This window comes from Danio aesculapii, chromosome 9, assembly GCF_903798145.1.
Source record: "Danio aesculapii chromosome 9, fDanAes4.1, whole genome shotgun sequence".
Lineage (NCBI taxonomy): Eukaryota > Metazoa > Chordata > Actinopteri > Cypriniformes > Danionidae > Danio > Danio aesculapii.
Window position 1 is genome coordinate 29,468,372 of NC_079443.1, and position 22,638 is coordinate 29,491,009.

General features: G+C 39.0%; 1 protein-coding gene and 1 long non-coding RNA gene across 2 annotated transcripts in view; one reads left to right on the forward strand and one right to left on the reverse strand.

Annotated features, from left to right (window-relative positions):
- The window catches only part of klf7b (Kruppel like factor 7b), a 62,607-nt gene extending 40,494 nt beyond the window's left edge, over positions 1-22,113 (reverse strand). Inside the window, exon 1 of the mRNA XM_056465393.1 lies at positions 21,660-22,113. Coding sequence (XP_056321368.1) covers positions 21,660-21,761 — 102 coding nt within the window. The 5' untranslated portion in view covers positions 21,762-22,113. The remainder of the gene's footprint in view (positions 1-21,659) is intronic.
- Positions 3,789-20,062, forward strand: LOC130235023 (uncharacterized). Its single transcript, XR_008838352.1, has 3 exons — positions 3,789-4,056; positions 13,144-13,355; positions 19,305-20,062. It is a non-coding gene; the product is annotated as an uncharacterized LOC130235023 (long non-coding RNA).
- Positions 22,114-22,638: the final 525 nt, after the last annotated feature.

Sequence of the window (22,638 nt, forward strand, 5' to 3'; positions counted from 1 at the left end):
GTATACTATAAACTCACATAATTTTTGGTCAAATCCATAATGCATGTTTATTTCCCTCATTTAATGTATAAGACATGCTTAACAGATTGTTATTTTTCTGATCCGTTAACTTTGTGGTTAATTGTTTTGAAAAATATAAACTGATGTATTCTCTATTAACTTTTTTTTTCCCCAGTGTTTACAGCATCCACAACACTAGAATTTGCTAAAATACTAATAGGTATATATTTGTGTTGCCTTCATTTTTTTTACCAGGTAATTAAATAGTCACATTTGTTGCATTTTAGCTGAGGCCATGACTAGCATTAAGCTCAGTCATAAATGGTATGGCAATTATCTACTTGTTTCTCTCCAAGTTGTATTTTAATTTATTTATTAATTTATTTTTTTGTACCCTTTTAGGCTTGATTCTCTTTTACCAACCTTCAGTTGACGTCTCATCAAAGCTTTTGCTTGATAGAGACTTTCAATAATTTAGGATTGACAGTGAAAGACCATGTGATTAATGTGATTTAAAGTGGTGCTCTGTAAATATGCTTAGTTTGAAAAACAAATGAATAAATAAATATTCTTTAATGTGGTAAATGAGTAGAATTTATATTGCTAATCGAATTGGTTAAAGTGAAAATTGATTGACTATGGATGATGTACAGGCAACTTTTTCCCTGCTGCTGACTGAAACACAACAGCCAAATGTTTCAGAATGAATAGTTGAACCCACAAAGCTTTAGGGGTGTTGATTGAACCCATCTAAACAAATAGTTCTGAATTTGATCTATCCGCTTGTTAAGTGTGCTAAACAAAGCGGCTTCCGGGTCCAAACACTAGCGCTGGGTGATTTGGCCTAAAATCAAAATCTCGATTAATTTAACATTTTAACTCGATTATGAATAATGAATGATTATTTAATTTAATTTATATTTTTGCCCTCATAGTTTACAAGTTACATATAGTGACAGGTTTTGTGACAAGTTTTGTACAGTAACGTGTAGTTGTTACAGTTGTGATGTGTAGTTAAATGTTTTTGAGAGGTGCGCGTGTATGTAGTGAGAAATTGAGTCCCCCCTGCAATCGAGTCCGCTTAGGACCCCAATGGATCATCTGCGTTGAATGCCTGATCAAAAGTGCTTTTTATATTCTATCTTCAGTCTTGAGATTTTAACAAGACTTATCATATTAGTAACATTATTATCGGTAACTACAAGCATAGTTAAAGTGATTGAAATGTTTGTAAACATTTAATTATGTCTTTTTGATTTTTTTATGTATTTATATGTAACATTATATATTTATATAAGAATTATTTTTTTTTTAATCAGGCTTTACAAACTCTACCTGATACAACTCCAGTGAACCAATAGGATCAGGCAGGGTTCTAGGCAGACCCAATTGTCAGGGGGCACTAGATTTCTCATGACACCGGACCATACATGTGCACTTGGTAGAAGCATAATACCATAATAACATAATAAGGATAAATAATAATATAATAAGTATAAACCAGCCTTAACAGAATGGGGTTACATGACTCCACACACTGTAGGAAAAGTAATTAAAAAAATTGACTGGAAAAATTTGATCGATTTATAGGTTCTGAATGTTGATTTCGATAGCTTTTCGATGAATTGCCCAGCCCTACTAATCAAATAGTAATAATAAACGATTACAAAGTGATGTATTACTTTTGAAAATCACAATATATATATATATATATATATATATATATATATATATATATATATATATATATATGTATATATATATATATGTGTATATATATATATATATATATATATATATATATATATATATATATATATATATATATATATATATATATATATATATATATATATATATATATATATATATATATATATATATATATATATATATATGTATGCCTAATAAAAAGTGATGCATTTTTTTATATATTAACATTTTGGAATTTGTGATGCAGCAAGTCCAGAGACTGATGTGTCCACTATGATTTGATATAAAATTCTATTTAATGTGTGATATGACTAAAAGTGGTCATAAACGAATATTTTCTCAATTCAAATGAGTAGCGGCTTGGACACGAAAACAGTATTTCCTACGCAACCGATATGTCACAATTTAACAAGCGGATACGTTAAAAAATGTTCGGAAGTAGGTGTTAATGTAAACAAATGTTTTAATGCTTTCGTAGTTTTTTTCTTTTAATGTATTTAATGTTTAGATTTTTTAACAACAAAATATTCTAGCAACCATGAAATTGTAAAAACATTTTATGCAGGCTAGTAATCACACTAATATATTTATTGGATATTTAATTGTTTTTGTTTTAATTATGGAAAAATTATATAATCTCATTCATAATATTTAGCATTTAAATTGACGTTTTCTTTAATCGTAGATTTCAGAATTAATTCTTTTATAAGGTTGAGTAAGAAATTACTGACCACAATTAATAGTTGACAGTAAACAATTCATTATCTTGGTCTCAATTACCAAAATTACAGCATCCATCTGTTTCACCAATATGAATGAATGCTTTTTTACAAATCACATAAATCTTCCTTACAGATGCACCATAGAAGATCACGCTTGGCATAATGACAGTAAGCAATGAGACCCATGCAATAATGGATAGAGTGGGTACAGAGGAACGTGAATGAGTCCTCACCATAGATGTGCCAAATGGGGGATAATCCCACTGACAAAGGCAGTAAGACTGCAGGCTGGTAAGAGGCGAGCTGAGCCTCAGAAAACCTCTCTCCGTCTTCCTTTAACTGGATTTGCGGATCGGGGCTGCTGTTTATCTGTGTACGGGGTCGGCTAATGGCCACTGGCTGGCGGCACTGGGGTAATCTAATCAGGATACAGCGATTTTCATTAAATCGCTCGGGCTGGATTATTCCCCGTCACAAGCCGATTGAAAGGGGACATTTTTAAATGGGGTTAACAGCTTGTTATAAGATTGGGGAGCCTAAGTAAGGGATACTAGTGATGGGGGGCTCTATTGTGACGGACGCCAGGCTAATCTTCATTACTCAATGCAAAGAAAATGCCACATGAGTGGGGGGGATACAACACATGGAGACAAAAGAGAACAAGAGGAACAAAAGAAAGCTGGCCGTCATGGAGCGAGCTGGAAGAGGGGGCTGAGTTGGAGGGCGTTTTGTTTCATAAGATGCATGGCCCTCTGGGTATTGTATAGAGATCTCCGGTTACATACCATACTGTAACAGGCAACAGACATGACTAATAGGCCAAGTTCTCCAAAGGAGTCAATTTCAGCTGCAGTCCCATTATCAGGCACCGGTAAATGTCTATACCCCTAGGAGACATAAAGAGGGCTCTTTATTTCACCAAGAAAGTCTCCAATATTGGTTGCGGCGACAAACACTACGACATATTTGAAGCACTGTGAATGACTGCGCCCGTTAACTTGATGACATTTCTCACAAATCCTTGCAAATGAGCTCCTATTGACCTTGTATTAAAACTTCTTGAGGAAAGTGGTTTGGATTAAAGGCTATTACTGGATTCAAATATTCTTGTCTTAATCTGTGTGTTTGTTTTAATCATTATACATACTCGATTGGAATAACGATTCATATTAGAGAAGTGTCTTTTAGATCCACCTCACGCATCAGCACTTTTGCGCTGAGCGGGAAGCCACATGGAGAGCAGATTAAAATTAGCCTGGTGTGACGACCCTGGCATTAGTGCGAAAGGGTTGTGCTTTCAGTTATGTCACTGCAAAGCAATAGCCCACATGACTTCAGACTGCAAGGAGCTCAAGTTCAGTGTCACGTTGTCTGTCTGTCTGTCTATGCCGGACAGAGTCTCAGTCGGGAACCCAGCAGGTGCTCTCATTACCCCTATCCCACTGTGGGCACTATCAGTCAGGCTTCCCTGCTTTCTCCGCTCTGCAGTGTGGCATAAAACCGTGGGCAATTCACATCTAGACAAGGAACAGCAGGGGAGAAATGAAGAGGCCAGTCTTATTCATTGACCACAGAGTCAGTTGTGGGTACTGACTGATAAATGGACTGATAAATGTCTTTGGTAAGTAAAAAAGGATTGCTGCTTAAACAGGCTTATCCAGTGTCACACTGCGTATAGCACAGACCCTGGTATAAATGTAGTGTATATAAAGATACGTTTGAAAATCTGCTGTTCATAAATGCTGAATTGGTCCTCAAGAAATATTGACAATCAAGTAATGTCGTCTGGGCTTGACATTAACTTTTTTTGATCACCAGCCATTGTGGCTAGTAGATTTGCAACATTTAGCCACTCGTCATTTTCACTAGCCACAATTTTGTTGTGGGGAAAATATATTTCATATGCATAAATTTGACTTTGACATGCTAAAATGACTTGATTTAGATTTTGTGTTGTCCACATGCCTCCTCATTCATTTCACGTTTTGTGTTGTGTATGAGCTAGCTCAATGTGCAGGAGCAAATGAGTTGTGTTGCATCGCAATTAGTTTTTATTTCATATGACTTTTCAGGCCTCAAAATTAAGGATTTACCAAATAATCACTCTATATCACTATAAATAATAATTTCTTAGCCACAAATTTTAAATGTGTAACAAGTACAATATAGCTGTATACATGCACGTTTTAATTCAACATGAAGTTTAAATTTATTTTCTTTAAAAAAAAAAAAAATATATATATATATATATATATATATATATATATATATATATATATATATATATATATATATATATATATATATATAGCAAGTAAACATGAGCATGTGCGCATTTTAACAGTCACGTGCATCACATCACCCGTGCGTGCGAGTGATCATCCTCTCATATTCACCTGCTTTCTTTTGCTTGCGCGAACACAATTATTTTTGTCAGTCGTGCTGCTTCTCGATTCTAAGATCACATTTGCACGAATATTGGGCCATCTCTATTGTCGAACCCTGCTTTTAAGAAAACTACAATTTAAAATGAATTGCGAGTATCTATCTAACTCGCCACAGCTGAAATCTACTCGCATTTGGCAGGTTGGTAGAAGCCCTGAATGTCGCCACCAGTCTGAAGTCTTCAAAATATTATGATTAGAAACATTTTTCTAAATCTTGAACAAGTTTTTGTATCCGTGTAAACGTTTTTGACACTTTTGATCAGTTTAATGCACAACTGCTGAATAAAATGTATTTAGTTTTGAATGATAGTGAATTATAAATGTTTTTTTTATTCTGTAGAATGGAATATGCCCTGATTGTTTTTATCATGAGCAAAAACATATTTTCATATTTTTTTATCATGATTTACATAAGATCACAGTGCAGCCAGCCACAAAATACAAACAATTTTTCTTTCAAATCTTTGTACTTTTGTCAAGAGAAAAGGTAAAATTTTCATTTTGGTCTATCACTCCAGTGTTTCACTGGATGTAATGTTTGATCATGCTGGGTCATCACTGCATCCTCATGCCATACAAATGGAAATCCTGGGTGATTATTTGTAATAAACCATAGGATGTGAGCTGCAGGAAGAGAGCCACAGCATCAACAAGGAACCCTCGCCGAGAGGAAACACTACATCTAACTGAGCTTCCTGTCCCTTGCGAGTAGCACACACAACTAGCTCGGCCAGGCAGCTAAAAGGAAATGGAAAAGGAAATTGCATAGATAGAATGCAGGGGTCCATGCCTTGCTGCAGATGCTACGACTGGAGCAGAGAGAAGTTATGTAACCCTGCTGGGCCTCCATCCTCTGGCTGCAATCCTGCCGATAAGCACACATAAAAAGATCGGCCCGGACACATTTTCTGGCTGGAGTCGTTATGGACTAGTGTGGGCACGCTACCCTGAGGGGAATGGATATGGTAACCTGTCCAATCTCCAACTTAGCCCCTGGATCAGGCCACGGTGATGGACAAAGGCAGTTATGATAACAGGAATTCAAGACCCCTCCCAACCCAGCAGCTGCCCCTACCAGTCTTTGTACTGCAGGGATTTTTCACGCACGAAAGGCTCCAAAACAAAATGAAGAATGCAGATTAGCAAAGCCGCTTAAAAAATTAAACAACTTGCTTGAGCCTGTTCGCGAGGCTCACCTCCAAGAGATAGGAGAAGGCTGGCCGTTTCTGGTTTGCGCGATAACTGACTGAGGATTTCCAGCCCAATTTCTCAGTGCCGGGATAGGCATCCCAGTTAATTGCCATCGCTCACTTAAGTGCACGTAAATGGCTTTTTCATCCCTGCATCTGTCCTCTTTATAATTATCCTGCAGTGTGGTAATTACACAGACTCCGCACAACTGGTATTTTATGGGACAACAAACTCCTTTGCTCTTTTCTAGTCTCTCTTCCTCCCTCTTTCATGCACAAGGAAGGTAAACACAAATCCAGCCTTTGAAAGCCCATCTCTGGGGATGTTTACAAAAATCAGGCAATTGCTATTTGCTAGACGCTTCCGAAGTATGTAAGCTGGAGCGATGAGAACGTCGTCTGTCATGAGTGGAGAGTTAGAGCTTTGACGACTGCAATAAAGAAAAAAACCCAATCTCTCAGAGAGCATACTACGACTGTTTCATGCTAGCAGCAAAATTGTCCATTCCATCTAGATGTCTCATTACTGACACGTACGGGAGAATTTACAATGAAACAATAGCCTCTTGTAGCTTTTAAAATGCTGGCATAGATCATAGACGCATCAAATCAGATGTCTGCCTCAACAGTACCTCCTATTATCTGATACCTTTCTTGTGCGCGTGTGGAATACGCAATGGCAAGTCACCACTGTGTGTGACGTCTCAATCCTTGCAGGCTGTTCTGTTTTCTCCACGTGGCTATCAGCCGAGCTCATCTCTCCAACAACAGACACAAAGCCCTGCCATCCTGCCAGTCAGACATAAATGGCATGAGGTGGGAGGGAACATTTGATCGTGAACTGATGCATAAAAGCTCTGACGAATGAAGCTACACATAGCAAGCAGAAAATGTATTTTTTTTTTATGATTAATGTTTGGATGAAATGCCTTTTTTATTTATTAATTATTTTTATTATTATTTTAATTTGATCCAAATGTTAAAAAGCTCAAAAATAATGCTAATACGTCTGTAATAAGTCTCCCGTATTTGATGAGCATCAAATTAAAAAAAAAAAAATTAAAACGATTATATTTTTTCTTTGCATAAATCAGATTTGTTTTCTCAGTGTCACAAAGTAGACTCAGAAATCTCACCCTTATCTCTTCCAGCGCCTATCGTTCATGCTTGCAGACATGAACACAAAGACACCTACGCAAATCTAGACCACACACTCCCAGCAAAAGAATGACCTCATCCCCCACCTCCTCCCTGCACTCTGGAGCAGCTGGGCCGAGAGTGAGGTCACCTGAGACGGCGAGGGCCCGCCCCTTCTGACTCACTCCCACACAGCCTTTTACTGTGATGGCACTTTGAACCCAATTACCAGCATCTGACAAGACTGCTACAGTGACATAAAAGGAAACCTAACTGGGACTTGATGAATGCCTTTGCAGTCTATTAATTCCTGACTACAATAGAAGACGTGCAGAGGGAGACCTTTGCCAAGCTTGCATGGTGAATGTGGGCATCCAGAGTTGCACTTGACTGCACTGAACTCTTGAGTTTTCCTCTCTGGGGGACTAGCATGCTCATCCAGGGGTTTAAGTTTTTGAAGCCACCGGGCTCACAGACGGGGTGGGATGGCTGAAAGGCAGGTGCCCCTGCTGCCATCACACCTGTCTGCACTGCGGGGGATCCCGTATGGGAGCTCCAGCACCACCTTGCCAAAATTCCCCAACCCTTTGCTGATTAGAACAAGGTCAGGAATCCAATGACAGCAGTGTTGCTAGGACGAGGTAGCAACTCTGTGTTGCATCTCAGGCATTACCTCATCATTTTACTGGAATCTACAGTGCAGTCGGGCGCATTTAGCACTCGCATTTGACAAAGTGGGTGAGCTCATCCTGAATATTGTAGTGCATGAGATGAGTCACAGGCACTCAAAATGTAGAATTGAGCTGTTGGCCTGTCTGAGGATCGCCTGAGGGGGAGGGTACCACAAGAGCAGGAGTGTCATTGTAATGTGTTCACGTGTGCATGCTGGCTAGTCTCTGCTGGGTTTGCCCGGTGCAGCGGCCCATGCTTAAAAGCACACATACATGCCGCCTGCTCCACTGAACCTAAGAGGCTACGAGTGGTGCCCAGTAGGCAACTCTCATACTAACACAAATCTTTAAACAACCTTTCTGATCTGCACGCTGTGACCCTCCATACCTATGCATCCACATAAACTGGCACTTCCGCAGACAAGCCCCCTTTCCAACAGAGCCGGGCTGTTCCCTCAGGTATTCCCGGCAACATTACAGATTAAAATAGCAGCCGACCCACATAGCAGTACACTGGCTCAGCCTCCCCTTCAGAGAAGGCGGTCTTTACATTCTTGACTGCAAACGCACCTCACAATTGCTGTCAATTTTTGCACTCCGACTACCGTGTTCGCACCAGATGGTGAGAACACTATCATAGCATCCTGGTGCTTTGAGAAACCCATACAAAAAGAACTCAGTAACATTACCAAAAACATGGATATTGCAGCCATGTTTGTCGAAATTGAGATGATTAAGACTCTCTAGTATAAAGTGGGTCTCTGTGCTAAACAAAGAGAGAAAACAGTCTCAGGACAAACGCTCCAAGGTCACTGGTCCTCCGCATATGACCCATTTAACTGAGCCATAACAAACGGGAAGGACTAAGAGCAGCACGTTTGTTCCGTCTCCTTCCCAAAAGCACTCAGCAGGACTCGCGTTGCACAACCTTCAGGACGAAAGCACAATTTAGAGTTTAGTGTGAGCATAGTGGGGAGGTTGTTGTGTTTGTAGGGCAGCTCTAAATTATGAAGAAAAGTCTTCGGCTTTTATATCATACTTTTCAAGATAAGAATGACTGTAATACTAGAGACATAATAATAGCAAATTGACTAACAAGCAAACTATTACATGTATGTTATTTATATTAGATTACACTATTTAATAAAAATTCTATAGCATGTTTTAAACAATCATCATCCATATTATTATTAATATTATTATTTTTTTTTTTATTATTATTAATATTACCACCAAATAATATGGATTCTGCTGAAGCTCGTTTCCGCCTTGATTTCTGTTTAAATGTTTGGTTTCCACAGAATAGTATTTGTGTCTGTTACTCACACTCATGTTATATTTATTCAGTTCAAAGCTGAACTTTCAAGTCAACGCCAATAGCCTAGTGGTACTGTGTGCTGACATATAACACTGACATGCTCACGGCGACCCGAGTTCGATTCCCAGCTTGAGGTCCTTTGCTGATCTTTCCCCTCTCTTTGTTCCCAATGGTTTCCTGTCTGAAATCTCTACTGTCCTATCATAATAAAGGAGAAAAACCCCTAAAAAATTATTATAAAAAAAAACTTTCAACATCTTTATTCCAGTCCTTCAGAAGTCATTCCAATATGTTGATTTGGTGCTCAAGCAACTTTTCTTAATATCAGAATTGCAAACAGTTGTGCTGCAACCGTGATCTTAACTGCTATCTATTAATCTTTGTCAACTTAATTTTTACTCAGTCTTCCATAGATCTTGGCTTCATTTGAGATCAGTGCAAAGTGGAGCGTGCCAGAAATGATGAACAGGTGGGTCTCACAGCAGAGCAGCTCAGAGCCGCCTCAAGGAGAGACAGCAGAGCCCGCAGATCCTTAGCCAGAGCTATATCAGGTGTACAGTATGGCACCTGGCACAATTTACAGAGGGTCTGGCCTGCCTAAAATAAAAGGCTTAAAATAAAGCTTACACAATATGGCGCATGCACAGCTTAGCGACCAACACAAGGGGCTGTAACCAGTATAACTGTAACAGTACGGCTGTTGCATTGATGAATGGAGAGGATGTTGGCAGCAGTCCATGAGAAGTGAGTGACTTTTGGGGCAGGGGGAAGGAAAGGGGGGTGGGAGGATAGTGGAGAATCCTGTCTGTAAACAAGGGCTTGGTTTCCTCTACTGAATTGGCGACGAATAGGGAGGAAGTGGTAATGAAACTTGCTTTCGAGGAGCAGAACCGCAAATATTCTCTGTGTGTGACTTTTGAACTGTGCTCAAAGTCAACTCTCTCGTGTGTTTTCATCCAGCTTCTCTGTTCACTGGAGCAGAGAGTCGGGCTTGTATGCTCTTCCACACCACGAGGTTGGACACACACCGGTCCTGTGCCCGGTGCCAGGGGGGCATCTGCCCTTTTCATTTTCTCCCTATGTAATTACTGAGCAGAGCTGTTAGCTAGGTGGAGGGCTCTGTGAGGGTGATGTACGCCAACAACCCTGCCTGCACACCTCTCAACATAAGTGGGATTCACCTGCTTTGACCTCCACATAAACAAACAAAGTCTATTTTTGGTTTACTATTTATTATTTTACATAAAATATTAATTGTCTAGAAACATTTGGGATCTTGTTTTGATTTTTATTTTTTTTGTATTAAAAAAGCAAACATCATGCAAATTGTCTGGAAAGTATTTGCTGTGCTTTAAAAAGTCAATGTCAGGCAGGGTCAAAAATGAGTAAGACTGCAAGAGAAACAGGAATGTATGAAAAGTATACAGGAAATGAGCAAGTATAGTGAAATTGGACAATGCTGGAGTGACTCCAGCTCACGTGACCACCAGAGAGATGATATGCAAATATGCACATACACACAGATGTTTATTTTTCTGTCATGGTGGGATTTTTTCCATAGACTTGTGGTGATTTTTCAGTTTTTCTAAAAGGCAATCCTATCCAGATTTTCACATTGCAAGTTTTTTTTCTAGTTAATACAATTCAGTTTTAAAAAAGGCAAATGTTATGTGATGGACTAAAGCGATTATCAAACAGTGATTATTCTCCGTGCCCTCAGCAAGTTTAATTCATAAAAGATTTATTTGACTCCAATGGATATTTTTACATGTTTTATTTAATGTCTTTTTGCATCTGTGAGGCTCATGCATAGCCCACCATAGCGATGCTGATACTTTGTCTACCACAGTTTAAATTATCAGCAGAGAGCACACAATTACTATTATTATTACTACTACTACTACTACTACTACTACTTTTATTTTTATTATTATTATTATTATTATTATTATTAATACTATTACTATTATTATTATTATTTTTACTATTATTATTATTATTATTATTATTATTACTATTACCATTACTATTATTATTATTATTACTATTATTATTACTATTACCATTACCATTACTATTATTATTATTATTATTATTACCATTACTATTATTATTGTTATTATTATTATTATTATTACTATTATTATTTCTATAATTATTATTATTATTTAGCATTTATTCATTTAGCAGAACACTGAGACTTAGCGGTGAGGGTAGCACGATCGCCTCACAGCAAGGAGGTTGCTGGTTCGAGCCTCGACTGGGTCAGTTAGCATTTCTGTGTGGAGTTTGCATGTTTTAGTGTGGGTTTCCTCTGGGTGATCCAACTTCCCCAACAGTCCAAAGACATGCGGTACAGGTGAATTGGGTAAGCTAAATTGTCCGTAGTGTATGAGTGTGTATGGATGTTTACCAGTACTGGGTTGCAGCTGGAAGGGCATCCGCTGCATAAAACATATGCTGGATTAGTTGGCGGTTCATTCCACTCTGATTAATAAAGGGACTAAGCCAAAAAGAAAATGAATGAATGTTTGCTCAAATAGTATGTGAATATTTACGAAAAATACTATAGAAACACTGAATTTATAAGTTTTGCACACACCTTTTTAAACATAGATTTTAAAGTCATATATCTGTATAATGTTTTATTAAAGATGATACTTCCAGAGACCTGAAAAAGGTCTAGCCAATTACATGTGTAGCATTAATTGACCTGATATTAAACTAAAATTGCTAGAATAATAAAACAAACAAACAAAAAATATCTAAAACCACAACAAACTAAACACCACGTTGTCTGTTTGCACATGTACTACACAAAGTATAGCCTATGTTTTTTTTTATTCGCAAATGTATACTTCAAGTTCTTTCAAGGTCACAAAAACATGCCCCAAAGGCGCACTTTACCTTGTGGAAAAGTACCTGTTGCTGGTCATTGTGTACGAATGGGTTTGGTGACGTGTCCTTATTCATTGTATGTCACTCCACCAAAACAAACAACGACCTCACCACTCCTGTTTGGCAGCTTGACAGCAGGTGTTGGGTAATTCAAACTTGAGCTTTCTGTCACCCTGAAACCAAATCCTAAATCACAGTCTCCAGTCGCCTAAATTCCTCTACTTGAAATGCATTATGTGAATTAAATTCCCCAATAGCGTTGCTACAAAATTTGCATGCAAAATAGAACAATTTGATAATAATGGAAAGATATCTGGATACAAAAGAAAATGGCTCTGTGTACTTGAGAGCAGGCTGTGTGTGTTTTAGTGCTGTGACGTCAAATCAAGTGACGAAGCTTGTACGAATATGAACATTAGACAGTCTGACAGTCTTGGATTTGCCTCACGCTTATTCCCATCTGGAGAATGTCAGTGCAGGGATTTACCAGAAGACCAAAAGAGGCTACAAAGAGTGCAGGACCATCAATCCCATGCCAGGAGCATTTGAATAAACATGAGACAGCCTTTACTTCACTCCTCTCTCTTCCACTTCTGCTCTTTCCTTTCTCCAGTTCTTTATTTTTACCTTGACATTCTGCAGGGCTACTTATAGCTGGTTAGGAATACACAAAATACCATATTTATTATTCATATCAAATGCTCTCCTGGTTTATGTAACACTCACTTTTGCGGAATACTGAGTGCTGCAGTCTCAAACAGCGTTGAGGTACCATTTGCAATGAGGAAGTATTGATTTCCAATCTCCTGGGTTTTTTTTCAGGGTGGTGTGAGAGATATCATCAGGCTGTTAGTCGGAGTTTGTATGCGTGTGTGTGTGCACTTGCACTTAGAGAAAAATGGCTGGTTCCTCTCAGCCTGTTAATCAAATCCTTGAGTGGCTAAACTGCCTCTCCATCGAGACCAAGGGGGACGACAGGCCTCATGCATAAAGATGCATTCCAAACACTCATCCTTCTCTGTCTTTTTCTCTCTCTGTCTATCCTAGTGCTGCTTTTCGTCTCTATGGGTTGATGGACTCTCAAGAACACGGCAGACAAATGACCCTCACCGTCCCCACCATCCAACAGCTCCTCAATCAGGGGCCCTGAAAAGCTCTTGATCCCTATATAAAAAGATTACTTCCATCAGCAATCACTTGCAGGCATGGACATAATTAGTACGCTGGCCTCTGTCTGAAAGCTAAATCCTTGGATGAGGGTAAGTATATTTGGTTTAGCACATACTACGGTTGGGTCAAACAATATTAACCTTTCACCTCATAAAGTATAGATTTTGCAGAAATTTCTCATATGTATGCTTGAACTTCTGAGAATCATCTGTATTTCCTTGGGAAGCATATGCGACCATGCATTTCCCTGTGCCCGCAGCTATGTGCTGTATGTGACACACTGTTAGACAAACAACAGACACCCTCATTGAAGATAAGCATGGACCATTAGTGTCTCAGAGCTTGTATGTCCAGATCGAGAGTGAGATCACTTTTAGTGCTTACTGGAAATGGACGGGATGTTTCTCATAATCACTATATTACTCAGCAAATCAGTTTCTCATAACATTTGTGTTCATCATTCCATCATTAATGCACTATTTTTTGCTGTTGAGGGATATTTTTGGCTTAAATGTGAAACTACAGTACTTACAGTACTTCAGCTTCCTTGAAATGTTGTGCTTAATGCTTCCAGTTTATGGTTGTCATCTATTTTCCATATTATCTTTATACTATAGCACTATATATAATTTTTTACATTTTCATATTTGCATGCTATATCTTCCATTAATTTCTGTGTTTTGTCTTTCTATATGATTACAAATAATGCCAGTTTTTTTTCTCATGTGACATTTTAGAACACAAAAAAAGATATTTTGAGGAATGTTGTAAACATTTACATCCATTGTAAACTCTAGGAAAAAAAGGTACGCGAGCTGTCACAGGGGTGGTACATTTTCAAAAGGTACACATTTGTACTTAAAGTATATCAAAAGTATATTTTAGTACCTAAAAATTTTAAAAGGAACACTTTTGTACTTTTTAGGCACTAATATGTACCCTTTAGGTATTAATATGGGCCTTTAAGGTACAAATTTGTACCTTTTGAAAAGGTACCACCTCAGTGACAGCTCACGTACCTTTATTTCTGAGAGTGTAGGAGAAACAAATACTATGGAATAGGCATGGGCCGGTATAAGATTCTGACTGTATGATAACCTTAAAATATAACGGTATTGCATAAACCTTGCGGTATTGCATAAACCTTGCATAAAATACAGTTTCACGGTATCACAGTATTGTAATTACTGCTCTAAAATATGTTATTTTCCCCCACTGAACACAATATATTTTATTTAAGAAACATTTTAAATATTTTGGAACAGTAGCTTTTGATGTTGATGATCCTTTTCAGCTGAAGATACTGTTGCCCTAAAAAACTAAATAAAATAGTTGTAAACAAACACGTAAATTTAAAAAAAAGCTTACATATTTTGTACGAATGGTATAACATAGTTTTGGCGGTTTTAAAACCTTGACTTTTCTAAATCGTGGTAAACCTTGAAAACGGTTTTCGTCCAATGACTACCATGGAAGCCAGTGGTTAATGGTTTCAACATTCGTCAAAGTATCATTTGTTTTTAACAGAACAAAAAGCTCATACTGAAAAAAAAAACAAGTCAAAGGTAAGTAAATGATGACAGAATTTTTATTTTCTTATTTTACGTTTTCTTTTAAATAATTGCAATAAAAACATCTTGTAATATACATTTTTAGAGTATTTAGGGACAGATATTTATTTAGCTAGTGATATTATGCATTTCCAATATTTTTTTCAGCCTGTTGTTGTAGGTTGTGTTCTCTGCAGGAGCCAATTATCCCCAGTTTCTCATTTCACCAAACCTATGTTTGACTGTTCAAAAACCCAAGAACTGCCAGTCTGACATAGTCTTTGAACCACCTCATGTGTTGAGAATAAATTATAGAGCAATTGCCAAATTTCATGGCAAACGATATTTGGTAAACAGAGCCCATAGTGTAAATGAGGGTGAACCAGGACTTCCCATCAAATCACCTAATGACTTTGTGAGCAGTTTCAGTTTAATGTAGTAACTGAAAACTCATAATAAATGACTTGGGCATTGCTTTTTTATTTCCACCTATTTCCACAGTTGGTTATGTCAAACAAGGTTGTGGTTATAGCTTTTTAACAAAGACGCTGAATTCAAGATGAAATTGGTTGCATCAGAAGCAGCCAGAATCAAAGCCATAGTATGAATATAACAGGAGAATGTGACTGAAAGGTCCCCACTTCAAAGAGAGACCAAGTACAGTTCTATACATGAAAGACCCTGTTGTCCCTCACTATTGTCTAATTACTGTCAGCTGTCTGGGGGCTGAGTGATCTGCTGTGTCTGAGACCGCTTTTGCTGCAGTCACTAAGAATATATGCACAGTTACATTTGTGCTACAGTGGGTTTTTGTGTAATAATGTAGTAGTTGTGTAACATAACGTACACATATTTGAATCAATCCTTGGAACAAGTGTACAAAACCAAGGTAAACTGTAGTCAGATTAATGTGTATGCATGCTGTGATGAAGCTAAGCCACATTTGCAATGTTCCAGATCTGTTAATTCATCTTTAAATTAGACTACAATAAGATTTTTTTATTTAACCTTGTCATAACAATTTTTGGCTTTAGCCTTAGTGCTAGGGTTGTGCGATTTAATCGAAATCGAATTACAATCGCAATTTGAAACATTGCAATTAGTTAATCGCAAGAGGCTGCAATATAAAATATATACAGTTGAAGTGAGAATTATTAGCCCCCCTGTTTATTTTTTCCCCAATTTCTGTTTAACGGAGAGATTTTTTTCAACACATTTCTAAACATAATAGTTTTAATAACTCATTTCTAATAACTGTTTTATTTGATCTTTGCCATGATGACAGTAGATAATATTTGACTAGATATTTTTCAAGACACTTCTATCCAGCTTAAAGTGACATTAAGGCTTAACTAGATTAATTAGGTTAATTAGGCAGGTTAGGGAAATTAGGCAAGTTATTGTATAACGATGATTTATTCTGTAGACTATCAAAAAATATATAGCTTAAAGAGGCTAATAATTTTGACCCTAAGATGTTTTTTTAAAAAATTGCTTTTATTCTAGCCAAAATAAAACAAACAAGACTTTCTCCAGAAGAAAAAAAATATTATCAGACATCCTGTGAAAATTTCTTTGCTCTGTTAAACATCATTTGGGAAATATTTTAAAAAGAAAAATAATTTAAAAGGGGGCTAAAAATTCTGACTTCAACTGTATTTATATATGTAAACAAGAATTACAAATAACATCTGAGGTGAAGTGCTTCAAAACCAGTCCACTATGCTTCAGAAAATTTACCATGCTAGACTTTCTGCGATAGTGTCGTGAGGCATCGCAGAAATGGTATTGGAACTATGCAACATTACATGAGAAGAAACGATTGAATCTTGTCAAGACATACATTTGTCATTTACGACTCCCCACGACACCCTACATCAAGGAAATCATGTCTAAATAGTGTGATTTGATCGGGGATTTATAACTAGCCAATTGAGTGAGCACACTTTCGTTCTGCCCAATTAGAATTGCGCAACTGAACTACGCCCACAATAAAAAAAAAAAAAGAAAACAAGCAGGAAAGCGCTGACAAGTGGGATGATGGCATCTGCTCCTTCAGAAGCATTAATAGACTAATTAATATCAAAGAAATAGGTAAAATAGTAAATAGTAAATAGCAAAATTTCCTTTTTAAAGTCGCAGACACAAAACAGGCATATTTTAAGAGCTGTTGCAAAATTGTTGCCACGGCTTACAGATTATTAAGCTGAAGCTTAAATTAAATTAAAATCAGCTTGAAGTTTGAATTTAATCGTAAATCAAATCACAATAACTGAAAAAAAAAAAATCGCAATTAGATATAAATCGCACAGCCCTACTTAGCGCAATGGAATTTTTTAATGCATTGACTACCAGCAACTCTACAGCTAAAATCTGAATCACAAGAGCAATTTAGGTACTGTAGCTGGAAAGAAAAACCCAGCTCTTTTGTAATTTTAGATGATGACTTGACAGTGATTCAACGTGTACACCAAAACCCAGACAGTGTTTGATTTTTAACCAGTCTCGTCATTGGTAGGGACAGGTTTCAGGAAATTCTCTGAACAATGGGTTGGTTTATGATGTCACACTGATACCATCACAGTGGTGACTTATGAGTGCAGACTGCTCACTGATCCCTGCAATTATATGGGCCAGTCAATAGTCCAGTGGAAACCAAACAGCTGACGAGATCAATTAAGTTATAAAAAGTTCAATTCAGAAATGGGATAACAAAGAGTGACAGGTACTTTCCATTGTGGGTCAAAAGTATGTACCACCAACATTTTGACTAATGAAGCCTGCTGACTGGTTCAGCAGTGGTCGCTGAGGTCAAAACTTTGGGAGGAATAGGGAGGTGTCAGACTAGTCAAGCCTCCACAGACGCATTGCATATCTGTTTAAGATAAGTTTGTGACATGTTATGTTGATGTGGGAGTCCTTATATTTCAACACATGCCTCAGCATCAGCAAGAACCGATAGACCTGTTAACACTTCAAAAAGTGGCCTGTAAAACAGGTTTGAGATTAAATGTCAAGGTGTTTCACTCTGACTGAGGACAAGTGAGCAAGTGAGGATATCACCACAGACAAAACAGTAGCACAGGGATTTGAGGGAATACAAGAAACCTTTGCCCAAACCTGCAAGTCTGCAAGTAGATAAGAAAGAGCTTATTGCAGTATCTTGGTGTTTGAAGACATCCTACTGTTACCACTCACTCCACAACTTCAGGGCTGCTTTCTCTTGTGCCGTCAACAATATAATGTGTTTGCCCATTACTTTGGTGTCCTGGAGCTTTACCAATTGCAGAAAGAGACCAGAAAAAGAGCTTGAGAATCCTCTGTGCTGTCAGAAGATATACTGTGAGAAAGCAGATGTGTTCCTCAGGGTATTACATAATGCACATTTCAGTGTTGGCTGCAAAGAGAAAGCTTGAATGCCTTCAGATGGTGCTAGCTCAATGTGGACGTTGAAGGAATGTGATAAAGGCACAGCCAGAAACAAAAACAGGTCAACTACCTGCTCCATGTGTTGCATATGGAAATTGGCAAAAATCATAGAGGGGCAAGCTAGTGAATATGGTGGGCTCCTGCAATCAAGTGTGGAACTTCCATGAGAATACCGACAGAGCCTGAATTAATCCATTTTTAATGGTATCATGTAGATATACCGCCTCTTTCCCAACCCCCATGCACCGACCCAACTATCTAGCCCTTTGTTTCGAAAAGTTACTGGGCTGTGAAATGCAAAAACTCACAGCACAGAATATGCAAGCAGTGTGATACATTATCTTGTCAAACTGGGCTTCTCTGGGACAGACCGGGCTCAATGTTTGAGTGCTGCAGCGCCTGTGCCTCAGATAGCTGCTGCCTTCAGCTTCTCTCTGGGGCTTACGTGACCCTGCTCAGACGTGTTCCAGTTCTACTGACTGTGATGTGCTTCTGTGGGTCAGTCGTCTGCCCTCCAGCTGCCAGTGAGCTTTGAGAAGTTCACCACATCTCAGATTCTATTCTTCAACCTTTAGCATAAAAGCTATTGATAGAACAGTAGCTTTTAGGTTTTTCTGGGATTATCAGGATAATCATGTCTCGTGGGTTTGCTTTGCAACACTTACAGTAGTGGTGGTAGTCCTATGCATGTTTTGGGAAAGGTGTGCAACAATGACTCTCTGCGTATGTCCCTGCAAAGTCATTTGGAATGAGCGGTGTTGTTAGAATCTTTCTGGACTTAGCACTTGACGAAGAGAAGAGTGTTGTAAGAACAGGTTTGCCAGACTTTGTAGGCAGAGACAGAGAGTGACCCATTTTTGCAGTGACCCAAAAAAGCCTGCTTGTCAGAGGACAACAACAAAGGTCCACGTGGTGCACTAGCTGATGGAGGACAGATGGATAGGTGCAGACAAACAGACTTAGCCCCCCAACCTGTCTCTTAGGTGATCCTTACTAATTGGCCAGGCTGCATTGACTGCCTCTAATGGTGTTGTTTACTGCCTCTGCTTCATTCCCTAGGTCACTCCACCTGCTCCTCCAGTCTCCACTGAGGATCTCTGAGAGTTGTACTGGGTGGCACTGCATAAGGAGGGGGTGAGAGCCAACAGGGGCTCTCTTGTTGCACAAACAGACGTTATTTGAATTAACCTCGCTTGCAGGTCACCGCCAGAAGAATTCCCCTCTTCTCTGCCCCAAGAAAAGTTGGCGAGCTGTGATTCCCTGAGTTCTTTTCTCTCTGTCTTCTGTGTCTCTTCTTGACAGTGGGAGATAGAGTCTTTGTTCAAATTGGGGGAGACTGTGCCAACAGTTGGCGTCCCTCAAGGGGGATGGATGCAGTGCATGTCAGGCCTCGATAGGACTTCATCACGTTCAACAGGCAACCACTTCTCATCCCAAAGCACATAACCTCAGCCGCCCTCCCCTCCATGCACCCTATGCCCCATTCCTGTTTGCAGCCTTAGCTCTGAAACTCAATTCACCCATATCGCATCCATTAAGGTCTGATTCATGCTCCACTCGCAAGGGGCCGAGCACAGCTATCCATCTTGTCCCCTGCTCAAAGGGTGCTGTTTACCTTTTGCTGGCAGATCTAGGGCTATGCTTTTAAAATGATCCCAACCTGTAAACGCATCAAATTTTAACTATGATGTCACTCAATGGAAAAAAAAACTTGTATATTTACCTGTCTACAGACCTCTGACTTTTTCTCATTTTCATGTCGTCAAATGCAAGTATTATTATTATTTTTCCATGTGGTTGTTCCCCTCCTCCACTTATGTGAGCTGATACTCTCTGCTATCTCTAAACTGTCTTTGCCAGTGGCGCTGGCATATGAGCACATCTGCAGGTTTTACAAGCTCACAACATGAGCTTGTTTCAATTGAATTATTATTGGGTTGGTAGCTCTATCTTGATTTATGTGTGTGTGTGTGCGTGTGTGTTAGTTAATGTGTTTTACCCCCTCAAATTCTCTTGATTTCTATCATGCACATGGCCAAAGAAGTGTCAAACTGCAGGCAAAATTGTAAATCTTGTGTGCTTGGACAGGCAATTCACAACACTGCAGGGAATGAACGCTTCACACACACAAGCTATTGTCTGATATGATCATAAGACTTTGATTAACACCAGAACTGTGTTATTGCACGACATATTCATTTAATCATTGAGATGATTTCACCGGTCCTCATTTTCGTCCGATACTTATATCAATATGTCTATATTTGCATTTGCTAGCTGATAATATTTGTGCTGGTGTATAAGTGCTGTGTGAGTTGCTGGTAGGGGTAGATCTGTTTCAAGTCCACACTCTAGCGATAAATAACCACTCGCTGCATTTCCCTGCAGTTGAGCACATGGAATTGCAATGAGCTCAAGACAGCCGGTGCATGCCTGCAGAGGTGCCCATCGTCACATCGATAACCAGAAGTCCTTCTACCACAATTGGTAAACCGTAATATTGCATTGATGCTGTTTAATTTACACAAAATCCAAATCCCAATGTTATCAGTACTGTATTTAACTACTAAACAATTATCGCACGACACACAGCAATTAATTTGCATTGATTTTACACAGACCTCACGTCACTTAAAACATGACCCTGACAGATATTTCCCACTGTGCATCACTTCCACCAGATCTTCCAGAAGGCTTAAGTGGGATGTCATAAAAATGTAAAACACCGCTATTGTCATTGATTACCTTTACCCTTCAAGAGTCAGCAAATTGTTATACAGATGCACAGCAGCTCTCAGAAAGAAAAAAAAAGTGTAATTTGATTGCATTCTCCTCACATCCACTCACGCGCGCACCCTCGCGGCGGAGGTAATACATAATACATGACGATCGGGAACTGCTCTTGATATCGTCGTGCTGAAAAACACGAAGTAATCTGACAGATGCGAATGCATTATTTAATAACAAGTCGCTTATTGTTAGCTAAGCTCTTACTTTCTCCATCCATATAACGTGCGCCTTTGACAAAACGCCATTCAGTCAGTTTCAGCCAGAAATAATGCACATGAATCATCTTGTGTCTCATTCTGTCACTCTATTTTGCCTGGAGTATAACACTGAGAAGTACACTAAATAGGCACACATCATATTGCAGATATGCTTCTCACTAGTAATCACTTTCACGTCGCTAAAATAAAAAGGACGCAGTTCTAGCTATGCTTTCATGTGAGAGCAGCAACACAGCACCTGCATCACTAAAAACCACTACGCGCAATAATTTGGACAGCGTGTTTTGAGATAGGCGCGCGCACGGTGAAGTTGTGAATGTTTCCATCAGGTACATCTGCGCACACAAGCAATGCTTATTTACGCGAACAACTAACAGTCCAAGTAGTTTCGTGCAAACTCTCTCACCTGCTGCCAGTTCTCCTCCAGCGACGGCATCGCTGAGAAGTAGCCCGTGTCGTGCACCAGCTGAAGTTCCTGAAAAATACTGTAATTCGCCAACACGTCCATGTTGATGCTCACAAGAAAAACAAAAGTGTTGCTTTGATCCTCAGGTATAGAATGTTTTCTTCTCAGCTCGCTGTCAGACGCTAAAAGGAATGCTTCAAATCCTTCGTGAAGTGTAGTTAAAGCTGGTTATTTTAAGCGCTAATGGAAAAAAGGAAGGAAAAAAATAAAAAATAATTCTTGTCACTTAATTGCAGTCCCCGCGAACTCTCAGATCCTCAGCCTGGGAGTGGGATGCAAACTCGGTGACATGAAGAGTCCACCTATTTCCGCATTGCCTCTGTCTGTTTTGCGCTATAAATTCCAGGTAGCCTTTCTCCTGAATGCCGTGGATCACCAAGGCAAGTTGCTGGGCTCGCTGTCTCGCGAGCGAGAGGAAGCAAAGGGAGCCGAGGAGGCGTGGTTTGTTGTCAATCAATTCCGTGCGTGACCATATACGGTAAATAAGGTTGATGATCTCACTGGCGTCCAAGTAAGGCGGTGCTAAAATGGCCAAAGAGGAGGAGTAAAATTTGAATAATATAGCGCGATTGGCTCGTGACACTTGTCAATCGGGCCGTAGAAGGCAGTGAAAGGTGAGCTATTTTTAGAGAGCTATATAGCAGCGGCAGCGCGCTGGCGTCGCTCATACGGCCGGAGAGAACGCAACTATCAGAAGCAGAAGTTGCAGATTGTAACGTGAGGCAAGTCTCTATGTAGTCATATCTGCTGGAAATGTTACATTACGGGTATCTCACACCGCAAAGCTGCCTATAAAGTTGGAACTGTCGTTTGGAATATTATTGTTATGATGCGATGTTCAAGCGTAGGCGAATGCTGAATAAAAGTCTCAGATGTTTCAAAAGCACTAGGATTGAGCGGTTCACAGACCAGATCGGGG